This window comes from Ammospiza nelsoni, chromosome 6 (assembly GCF_027579445.1).
Source record: "Ammospiza nelsoni isolate bAmmNel1 chromosome 6, bAmmNel1.pri, whole genome shotgun sequence".
NCBI classification, from domain to species: Eukaryota; Metazoa; Chordata; class Aves; order Passeriformes; family Passerellidae; genus Ammospiza; species Ammospiza nelsoni.
This window is the reverse complement of record NC_080638.1, coordinates 27,784,398-27,795,959: the sequence shown is the minus strand read 5'-3', so window position 1 is coordinate 27,795,959 and position 11,562 is coordinate 27,784,398. Positions and strand designations below refer to the sequence as shown.

The 11,562-nt window shown below is 45.9% G+C and overlaps 1 protein-coding gene across 2 annotated transcripts in view; it reads right to left on the bottom strand.

The window, feature by feature from the left end:
* Positions 1 to 1,242: 1,242 nt before the first annotated feature.
* The window catches only part of TYRO3 (TYRO3 protein tyrosine kinase), a 41,327-nt gene continuing 31,007 nt past the window's right edge, over positions 1,243 to 11,562 (bottom strand). For both annotated transcript variants that reach the window (XM_059474616.1, XM_059474617.1), the window contains 6 exons: positions 10,871 to 10,963; positions 10,041 to 10,162; positions 9,557 to 9,666; positions 7,978 to 8,137; positions 6,513 to 6,649; positions 1,243 to 3,676 (listed from right to left, as the gene is read on the bottom strand). In XM_059474616.1, the coding sequence (XP_059330599.1) occupies positions 3,301 to 3,676; positions 6,513 to 6,649; positions 7,978 to 8,137; positions 9,557 to 9,666; positions 10,041 to 10,162; positions 10,871 to 10,963 (998 nt within the window). In that variant the 3' untranslated portion in view covers positions 1,243 to 3,300. The remainder of the gene's footprint in view (positions 3,677 to 6,512; positions 6,650 to 7,977; positions 8,138 to 9,556; positions 9,667 to 10,040; positions 10,163 to 10,870; positions 10,964 to 11,562) is intronic.

Sequence of the window (11,562 nt, the reverse complement as noted above, 5' to 3'; positions counted from 1 at the left end):
CAAGGGCTGCTGCTTGGGAAGATGGGAGCGACTGCAGTGTTGTACTGGGTGCTGGAAAAAGACGGTGGCTGTGGGAGAAACATTTTGTTTAATTATGAAAACAGTGTGCCAGGCTGGTGCCTAAATAAGAGCTGTTAGGCTGGAGCTTCCCTGGGGTCAGGATCACAATGCTGTCTCCAAGCAGATGCAGGGCCAGGCCAGCTCTGCACAGCCTCTTTGTGATTTGAGAGCAAAATACTGCAGGGCACCTGGGCTGGACCAGAGAGAGCACCTCATCCTTTACCAAAACACACAGCCAGCCCCCACCTCAGACACCTGCTTGGTCCCAGCTGAGGCAATGCCATCTCTGTTCTGGTATGTCATGTATAAAATTTCACATTTCTGCTTTCTGACTCCCTCTTGACAGCTCATCCCATCTGTCCCCATTTTAAAATCTCCTTCCCTCCCTCTTTTTTCACTAGTTCTTCTGGTGTTGCCTCTCCCACCCACAATACAGCCTCATTTGTACCTGGTCTCTCCAAGCTTTTATGCAAAAGGATTAAATCATCACTTGAAACAGATCTAAGGGACATAACTGGGCACTGGAAACTTAAAATATTAACTAAATCAGCTGCTTCATGCTTTGGAAGTCGTTTTTCCTGCATTGCAGATGGGGGGTGAGTGCTTGTGCCATTTCCCATCACTCTTCCTCTCTGTGTGAGCTGCAGGCAGAGGGCGTGCAGCGTGCTGTTTGCTTGTGAAGAATAAAAGCGTGAGGTACGCCTTTTCTTCTCTGCAAGTTGGAAATCCAGGGGCTCTTTTATGTTGTGCTTGGAACACTTGAGTCAGGAGCTGAATTCTACCCGCCTCCTCCAAACCTCTTTTCCACCGAGAGCACTGCCAGTAGCTGGACGGGCGCACGTGACAATTTTCAGGGAGCAACTGATGCACAGGTCCTGCATTCCTGGGTGGGAAGCGCCACGTCCCAGAAAGGGCTCTTCCCCAGGTTCCTGCAAAGTGGTGGCTGCAGAGCCTCTCTGCATGGAACCACTGGCCCCTGCCCATCAGATTTTGGCCTTCACAATCTCAAGGCTGGAGCAACGCAGGGTAACTGCAACCTGGGCAGGTCAAACGTGTTCTCTGCCCCCAAGAAGTAGCTCAGTCATGCTTGGTGAGGGAAGAAAGATGACTTTCCGCTGGGCTATGACCCCACACAGTTAGTGAGCATCATCACACATTCTGCTACAGTTAAGAGGCTGGTACTCAAACACAGTACAGGTTTTATTATTAAAAAATGCATAAAAACTAAAGACATGCTTCCCAGAGTTAGAGACTATATGTACATCTGCACTTCCTAGGCAGCTGCAGGGAGCATAGCCTTCTGCCCTCACTGCAAAAGTGCACTGCACAGGTTTTTGTTACCCTTTGTTAGGTGTTATCTTCTCACCTGCATTTACAGCATTCCAGCTAAGTGAAGAGAAAACCCTGTACTGCCTGGGGTGTAAGATGGTAGCATTTGTATCTGTGACTGAGAAACCATACTGAATTTCTGGAGACACCTCTGGGACATCTCTGTTCAGTCGGAAACTTAACAGAAAGGGCCCATGCTCAAGTCTCAGGCTGAAATTCCCCTTCCCTAGGAAGAGTTCTCATAAGGGCTGAGGCTTGACCTGAATTTTATATTTAGACCCCGACTTTACAATAAGCAAATACTGGGTATTGAAGGGTGGATTGTTCTGATACCAAGTCTGCAATCTCATTTGACTTTTTGGTCCCACCTTTGCCAACTCAGTAAATGCTGACATTTGTGGTATTAGTTTGAGGAAGTGCAATGTGGAATCCTAAGAAATACTGCCAAGTTTTCAGCACAGTGAAAATAAAAGAAATTAAGATCTAGCAAATATTTAGGATAAGTAGAGTAAGATGTAACTGCACTTCCTGGCTGGGAACCACTGCACAAAACAAATGCTGATTTACAGTAAAATATTAAATTATTAAAAACCACACAAGCACTTGCAGTTACAGTGAGTCAGACATGCTGATTGGGAAACAAAACAAAACCCAAAGAGCAAACCCATTAATTTTGCCCTGTCTGGAAGGCTGCAGTGATAATATTCCATGTTTTATGTGACTTTTACAGCATGCCAAAAATCCTCCTAAATAGGAAGGCCAGTGGTTCTCAAGCTTTTTCATCACGAGGCCTCTCTCTTCAGAAAGAAATCTTTCAGTTGATCCCTCCCCTCAACACACATCTTCCTGAAATTGATTTCACATGTCACTGTAGCAGCTACAGTTCTTCATTATTTGAAGAAGATATAGGGCTAATAAAGAGAATGATAGAAATAATCCAACTTTGAAGCAAATGCTGAATCCTGATCCTGCTGAAACTGAGCAAATCATCATTCTGTATCTCAGTCTTCTTCCTCTCCTGGAGGGCAGAACTTAGCATTAATTAACAGTTTCCCCATACTGCTGTAAAGTCCTCTCTACACTGCTTCCTTTCCATTCCTTTGAAGTTGGATTCTGCCCTCACACAAGCCAGCTGCTCTCCCTCCCTTTGCATTTTAATGTCACCTGCAAGTCTAGTCAGGCCTGAACTGGCATCAAATAGAAGAAAAAGAAAGACATAAAAAAAAGATACATGGGGACAAGAGGAATGCTGGATTTTCTTTTTTTTTTTTTTCTAATCTCTTTGCTCACCAAAATGTCTGAAACTCTTAAAAGAGCCCTGGACTGAGGAAGCAGCAAATGTCACTGCATGAAATGAGCCAGATGTTCAAATTCAGTGCTGGGTAGGAGTAGATCCGCTGATCAGTTTGAGAACCACTGAGGTAGGCAACAGTCTAGGCAGTACTGCTGAGTGAGCACGAGGGGAATTTTGCCCTCTTGTCCTGAATGACAATATAAATACCCACCAGAGTTTTCAGGGGTACCAGTCTCAAAGTCACGCAGCCAGGATTGAAGACAACATCTACACAAGAGCAAGCACTGACTGAACAGAAGGTGTATTCAGCTCTGCTCCAGCACTCAGTGAGAAGAAGCAGAGCACAGACTCCAACTGCTGCCTTAGCTCTGAACTCCTTTCAGCAGGATGTGGTCAACCTGTAACCCTACTGCCTCCCTCCCTATATCCAAGGGGTTGTTGGGGTTGCAGTTCTTCCAAGCTACTTGCCACTGCAGCCCATACGGGTGGTGAAAGCTACAGAGCCCTGGCCAGTGCTATTCAAAGCTCTTCCAGATCTGGCATCAGAGCCCCAGGAGACAGCACCACGCTGCACACATCCAGTCCCAGGGAAGCAGGGTGTCACTGCTATGTACAGGCTAGCAACTCTTCTCTCCTTCTGTCTCTAGCTCATACAGAAGGCTTTTGTCCTCCCCTTCTTGTCCATCTGGATGCCTTTCACCCTCAGCATCATCTCCAAGGCACAAGGGGCTCATGATATAGCGATAGTCACTTGTGACAGCAGCAGCTGCCCCAGCAACAGTCTCCTCAGCATCCATGTTTCCAAAGGAGGCGTGCAGGGCAGGCTCACTTGCAGATGCCTCTTTGTCCTTCCCAATGTTGACATAGAGAGGATCTTGACTGGAAGAAAGTGTGGACATCCTCCCGCGAATCATTTCCAGCTGGGAGCGGAGTACTCCAAAGCTGGGCCGTAGCTTGGGCTCAGGATGCCAACATCTGCACATGAGATCATAGCTGCAAAATAAGGGAGACAAGAGCATTGAGAAGTGAAGCAGCCATGCTCTGCACCTCTGAAGAGGGGCTCTGGGCAGTGAAGCCTAAAAAACACAGACACTTGCCCGAAAAACTGTCAGCTTTGGCCTTGCACAGGTGATACAGCATGGATGGCCATTATGGGTGTAATTTCTTGTTTCTTCTCATTTTTAAGGGCATTCTCCCTTTGGTCAAAAATGTTATTTAGATGGTATCAAAAACCCAAAAGCCCTGTCAAAGTATGCTGAATTTCCTGGTAAAACCCTTGTTCTGCTGTCTCTAGGGAGCTAGAATAGGACTTTGAGTGTAACATCACCTAGTAATAGTTTTTGAATTTATTCACAAAAAGCACCCTCACAACCTCTGCCACAGCTTGAAGCTGTCCCTCCAAATTCTAGTTCAAGAGCAGATAAATCACAGGAAGAAAACAAAGATCAAATTGCAGGAGGTGCATTCTGCATATTTCCAGAGTATCCTTTCTTTCATGCCATGTTAATTAGGCTCCCAGAGTAACGGAAGTGTGCTGCTGCTGCCTGACAGGTTGTCAACAGGACTGGAAAAAGGCACCCTGGGTTTGTTTAGAGGGCTGTTAAAGAATGGGCAACAGCTTGAGTGTTGGAAGAGGGATGCTGAAATGGCCTTCAACTACAAAGGTGCCACTCCAGTGCAGAAGACAGGGCCTTTACCAGGTCCCGTCCTGCAGCCTTCCTCCTACAGTGAAATGCCAGCTAGCTCAGCTCTGGTGCCCCAGGGCCAGCATGAGCTGACAGTCCCTGGCTCTGCAGGCCCGTGCTTGGGCAAGGGGAGAGAGCTCAGTGCCCTGAGCTCACAGCTCGGTTGTCGGCGCTGGCCGCGCTCCCGCCGGCTGGGCCGCGGCCGCAGGGCTGTGCTGGAGCACGGCCGGAGCCATTGTCCTGCCCCTCTTTGTGCATCACCCACAAGACTGGCAGCTGCATTCCTATGCTGTTATTGTTGCCAGTTTTGCAGGGAACGGGAACAAAGCACAGTGCTGGCACTGAAAAACACTGCATACAAATGAACCTCAGTTGAACTTGTAAATGGAAAAAAAATCTGATGTGGCCTTTACTGGGAAAAAAAGCATTTCATGATGGGTTTTATTTTACTTTTTGTATTCCTTGTGATCAGACTTACAAGACTGTTTCTGATCTCACACTACTTTTACAGAAAGCTTCTATGGTTCAGTTGTCTTAATCCTGATTTACATCCCTCACAAACAGTAGAAACGACTATAAATGCTGCAGATAAAACAGAAACTTCCACTTCTGTGCAACCAAATTAAATACTTGCTTTTACCTTTGCTATCCATTGAATAATTCATTTGAAGGAAAGGTAGAAAAAGATTGGCTGTACTGAATCAGCTCAAAGGTCCCTTTGCCCCAGTACCCTGTGCCTGACAAAGTCCAGTAGCAACACTTGGGGAAAGCATGTAAGCTGAGGGTGAGCATGTAGTGAGACTTTTCTGGTATATTCTCTCAGGTCTCAATAACCTGTAGCTCAAGCACCTCACAAAAGAATGGTTGTATTTTTTTAATAGTTTTTGATGGATTTTTCTCCAGTGCCTATCTAGTAGGTTTGTGAGTATCTTCTCTACTTTCTGCATCTCTAACATCTTACAGCCATAAGCTCCAGAACTTGGAACCAAAGCTCCTCAGAGCAGCCATGATGTGTAATCAATTTAAGCAGTGATATAACTGTTTATGTTTATATTCAATAAAAACTGAACTGCTGAGAAGACGAAAGTGTTCACCTTTAGTAACACGAGTACAGATTATTCCCTATGTAGGAAAAAAGGAAAAGGTGAAAGCAACTACATTAAATAATCCACTATCAGAGCAGGAGGGAAGAGGGAGGAAAGAGGTCTAAGACTACTAAAATCAGTGCTTATAGTTATATCTTGCTTTGGGCACAACACACAGAGTCTTGCTTGGGCCCTCGGTGAAATGATTTCATCTTGTCCAGGCAAGGCAAGTTTTACTTTGGGATAAATTATGGTGACACTCCCTGGGGGATCCCAGCCCCATGTGAGGACACCAGGAATCTCCAACCACCACCCATGGAAGAAGGGTTCCTAGGCAAACATTTCCTGTGACCTGCTGGCCACGAGTGGACCCTTGGCAGCAGGATTAAGGCAGGAGCACAGGCTGCAGCATGTGGCTGCCTGCTGCCCTGTGGACTATCTAGGTCCTTCCTGTAAGTCTGAAAAAAGATTCTGGTCTGCAACCAGAATCTTCAAGATTGTCCTGGATTTGTTCCTAGATGTAATTTAAGGTGGGACACTGATCTACACAACCTTAGTTTGTCCCACCTGCTCTCTTCTCTTTCAGCCTGCTATTTCTGAGAGTAGTAGATCAAAATTTGAAAATTGGGCCAAGCTTTGAACGACACATGCAGGCCACTGCCTCTGCAATCCAGTTTCCTTGTAGTCTTGCTAGACTGCCTCTCTATTCATCTTTCAGGGTGTGCCATGGAACTCATCCCTTTGCTCAGATGTTGGCCTGAGAAGCCAGGGTTCAGTGATTCTGGAAACACAATTGCAGTTCCACAAAGCCAAGAACTGCTAATGTTGACCCTGTTGAAACCATTGAGCCAAGTTAGCTGCTTGTGTAGTTACCACAGGTTCCTGGGAGCTCTGCCAGCAAAGAATATCTAGTAGCTAACCCAGGGACTTTCTAGTGAATGGCTCTGTGTACTGGAAAGTGGAGAGATTCAGATCAGCATCCCAGCCAGCTGCCTCTGTTTCCTTCCAGCATGCCAAATTCCTCAAAAAATCATGTCAGCAGGGTGAGGAAGTACTCACACATCTTCCAGGCACTCCGGGGGCTGCTTCAGCCTGTTGCCACTGATGAGGTAGTTGTAGATTTCTGCATTCTCAATGCCAGCATAAGGGGTTTGCCCTCGGGTCACAATCTCCCACATGGTCACCCCAAACGCCCACTGAAAGAGAACAGCACACAGAACAAGTGAACAGACCGTTCCCTGCTCGCTGGGCTTGCTTTCAGTATGCTCAGGCTGTGCTGGGTAATGTCATCTGAGAAACAGTGATGCAAGGACTATCCAAATTCTAGCCACAAAACAGAAATGACCCACCAGATGCTTCTGGTGCTGGCACATCATCTTAGGAGACAACTGAAGACCCTGTCCAGCCCCATCCTGCAGTGGAGCAGGGGAAGATTTGGAGCTACTCCTGTCTTCCACCTGCAGACCTTTCCTACTTATGTTCTTTAAGGTATGTGGTATCAATTTTTTGATTCCCAGATAGAAGAATATTTTGGTTTGGGGCTCACAAATCAGTTTCTTAATTCATTTCACCAGATTCTGAGTTTCTAGTAATGTACAGACACAAGGGAAAGCAGAGTTTAGCCAATAAGCAGGGCAAGAACAAACCCCCCCTTACGGCTCACATTCATTTCTGCTCTACACTGCACAGCCATACTTGTACTTTTCAACTAAACTGCAAGGTTTGTGAGGTGCAAAAAGTTATTATTTTCATAAGCAAACCCCTGTCCAATGCTTGTTGTAAACTGGCTGAACTAGTGATCACCAATCACTAAACCCAGTGTACAGTGGATGCAGCAATGGCTGGGCAACACAGCAGCCACATTACAAGGCACTCTTGGTTATCTCTTCAAGGACACCGTGACAGGGACAACTGGAAAGGCAAGACCACAGGACTGAAGGACAAAACTAGTGTGAAAATAGATCAAAAGACAGCAAGGAAGAGCGAAGATGGTACCAGAAAAAAAAATCCCAAAAGGAAAATAAGTAACAATTTCAGATGAATGGGTTTAGCCTTGCTCCCCAGGGGCAAAGATATGGGGAGTGTAAGCACTGACGTATTCAGATCTACAGAGCTCCACCAATGCCTTCTGCAGCACAGAGCACCTTTGCTGCACTTGTGCCTAAGTGTGTGGGTCACACACATTTCAAATGTCACCTTCAAACTGTCAGGCAGAAGAGAAAGGAAAATAAGAGAGAATAAGAGAGAGAAAACTGCATAAAGAGAGGAAAAGGAAGAGGAGAAGGGGAAAGAAGAAGAGGATGGGGAAAAACACTGAAAAATAAAGGACAAAAGGACAAGAAGAAAAGGGTTGATGTCTTCTCCATTAAACACTCATATATTTTTAGCCTTAAGTTCTGACATCATCCCTCAAACACAAGGTAAACTCTCTTTCCTATCACCAGGGCCTTTTCCCACCCTCAGTGGGACTTCTCCACTCCAGCAGGAATACAAGTGGTCCCCAGTACACCAGAGCAAACCTCACCACATCGCTGTGCGTTGTGTACAGATTATCTGCCAGGCTTTCCAGAGCCAGCCACTTCACTGGCAGCTTGGAGGCACAGCCCTGGCGGTAGTAGTCTCCACTGTAGATTTTCTTAGAAAGTCCAAAGTCTGCGACACTCACGTTCATGTTCTCATCCAACCTATGGGAAAGTTTTCACAGATAAGGAAAGGAAAGCATTTATTGGCTACCTCAGACAAAAAAAACCCAAAAAAACAAAAAATAAAAAAAGGTATACAGCTCACCAAGTATTACACAGAAGGAGAATGATTTCATCTACTTGGTGACCAATGTGAAATAGCTTAGTAGTCTCAAACTAGTTCCTTCAGACTAACAGGGAACTAATCATGACTAAGGAAGTAAGGAAGTGGCTAGGCTCAGATGGTCTAGACTCTTACACAAAGCAAACTCAGATACCTTCTGTTTCCAAGATTATCAGAGGACATCTGCAATGCTCACTGCTATCACCAAGGCCTGCACCCCATACTGGAAATCACAAAAATCATAGGGTGATTGCCTAGACTGCCTGTTAGAACTGCTTGAACTGCTAGATCTGCAACATCTCTCCAAGCCTGGTTAATGGTCTGAATTGCTCTGTCACCCACTTAAACCTATACATGCTGGCAGACAGTCCAAGTAAAGGCCACAAACTTCATGCTCCCAGGCCTCATAAAGAACTCACTACTTCTCCAGAAGATGTGCTGAAATAGCCATTCAGCTTCCTCTGGAGGATGTCTACGAAAATAGAAAATCAGTCTGGGTTTCTCATAAATGCCAAAGCAGGCTAACCCATCATTTTTCATCATAACTATCAGGCTCTTTGCCTGTACATCTGGACATTGGAAATCTGTGTCTCATTGTGGATTTTATTGGTTGTTGTGGTTTTGTTCAGAGACAGAGTACTGCTGTCCTGTTGAGCTGTTCCATACTCCATTCTCAGGGAAGAAGCAGAGTGGAAAGGATAAAAAAAGGACTTTTCTTTCCTTCAAAGCAGTCAAGGTAGTTTGGTGTCAAGAACAGTGAAGTGGGATCATATGGTGTGTTCGCCATGCAAATATTTTTAGAGGCATTCTCCACAAGCTTTCAAGGAAACTACAGTTCTTATATTGTGATAATCAAGTCCTCAAAATAGATACCAGAAATACAGACTTCATCATACTGTGGAAGTTCTTTTCTCCTAATACAGCAAAACCCATTCCCTCCTGCTGTTTGCTTGACATTGTGGAACAAATAGCCTTTGCTGACACACAACCACTGGAGTGGCTAATTACAAACACATACTGTAATCAACTCTGTGAAACTCTATCTGCAAACCAACGATAGAAAAGTTCATTATAAAAAGGGCCTGTTTGAAAGATCAGTGGGAGTTGCTCCCTGCTCCCAGCAGCACCACCACACACGCCACCACAATGACTATGGCTCCCCTATGTCTGTTGTCACTTAACACAAGCATCAGCATTCTTAGGCAGGACCCCTGACACTTCTGTCATGCAAAAGGTTTTTTATCCCTCCCTCACCCACTCTGGTCTTTCTTTTCATTAAAAACTCATTAATCACTTACATGCAGTTCCGAGCTGCAAGGTCCCTGTGTATGAAATTTTTTGAGCTTAAGTACTCCATCCCACTGGCAATGTCAATCATGAACTTGAGGAGTGTCTGAACAGGCAAGTTCTGTAAGAAATAACAGTTTAAGTTCTATTCCCAAAGGCTTTCAAGCACATATGACAAAAATGCAAAGTTTGCTGCCACTTTACAGAGCAGGGATGGGTAATACAGGGAGGGGATGGGATGGGATGGGATGGGATGGGATGGGATGGGATGGGATGGGATGGGATGGGATGGGATGGGATGGGATGGGATGGGATGGAGGAGCTGGTCCCCAGCATGCATGGAATTAAATACTTTAAGACAACGTCTCACAACTTCCCCTGGTATTAAAATCCAACCACCTGCCAGTGCCTTTGGGAGCTGCTCCAAATACATTCTCTGAAAATCCCTAACATCCCTAACCTCCCAGAAGGAATTCTACAGTAAGACAGACTTACAAATGGGTTTTCCCCAATCCTTGACATCAGCAGAAAAGCATGGAGGTCTCCATGCTTCATGAAGGGCAGGATCACCATGGGAATTGGGAGACGGCCCTTGGGACGGCTTCGTAGGCTGACTCCTGGTGAGGACACACACAGCAAAGGGCTGTTAGCAAATAGATTATTCCCAGGAGGAATCTTACAGGCTGCTGTGCCTTCCTCTTACAGATCTGGAGGAAAATGCGCAGTTTTGGTGGGTAGATTCCATGCTCCAAGCGTCTGTGGCTTTATGCCAGGTGGTAAGATGCCTCTAACCCTGTTTGCTCCAGAGGCTGTACTAAGAGCCTAGAGCCTCTCAGCTCTTCTTGCAGGACCAACTATAAATGCTTCTAGGATCACTCCAGACCAGACAGCCCCAAGCCCAGGCTCTGCAGAGCAATCTCCACATTATGGAAAATACCTGCATTCCGAAGTGTCTACCCATGAATGTCTTGCTTCTTACTCAGTATTTTGGAAAGCCACAATCTTCCTCCTATTTATAGCCTACCTGCCCACCTGTTCACATTTCACAGCAGTTCAGACACATCTCAGCCAGCCAAAGTCTCCCTGATGCATTTGCAGGAGCCAAAGAACCAGCTTAAATAGGAGATGGCTGTTGCTGGTGTGTGAGGGCAGGTGTGGGGAGCATTGCACACACTCCAAGCCCCTGGGAAGGAGCAGTGCCGACCTGCACAGCACTCCAGGCAGCACAGAGGAGGCTGCAGCAGCACTGCTGGGGAGAGTGGGGCTGTGTGGGATCATGCAGGAGCAGGAGGAGCTCTGTGGCACGAGCAGCAGCGCTGCCTTACCAATCAGCTTGGTGACGTGAGGGTGGTCAAACTCCTTCATGCAGGCAGCCTCTCGCAGGAACTCCTCAATGTCCGTAGAGGTGAAGATGTCAGCTGGAAAAAGAGACTGTGAGTTTTCTTTCTTTGTAGGTGGCTCCAAGGTGCATTACAAATAGTGATTGTCAAAAGCTTGTTCTTTGTGGCTCAGCACATCTCCTCAGATCTATAGCTAGATAAGCCATTTTACAACAAAGCAGAGCCTGACACTCTCTCCTGGGATGGGCAGCAGTAAGCACATATCAGGGACACCTGGTAAATTGGTTCTTGGTAAAGAACCACTGGTTAGCAGCTCTTTTCTGAGTAAGAACTTTCCTTGGAAGCTGCGCAAACCGTGTGAGGGTTAAAGATGTAAGAATTAATTAGGTAAAAGAACCTAAACGACAAATGTCAGGGAGAGGAGACGTCATTGCGAATGAAAGAAAATGTTGAAACTGAGGAGATGGCAGAGCCTGTGACTGGCACAACAGGGCCCAATTAATCTGTGACAAGGAAGTCATGAAAGATAAATGCCTTTATGTCTCTTAGCATGATTGAGTCTTGAAAGGCACTAGAGCTAAGATTTCTTAAATAACCACACTACTGGACAGCTTGGACCAAATTCAGCAGTGATGTATATCAGCAAAATTCTGAAGTAAATTATTTCTCATTGCTAT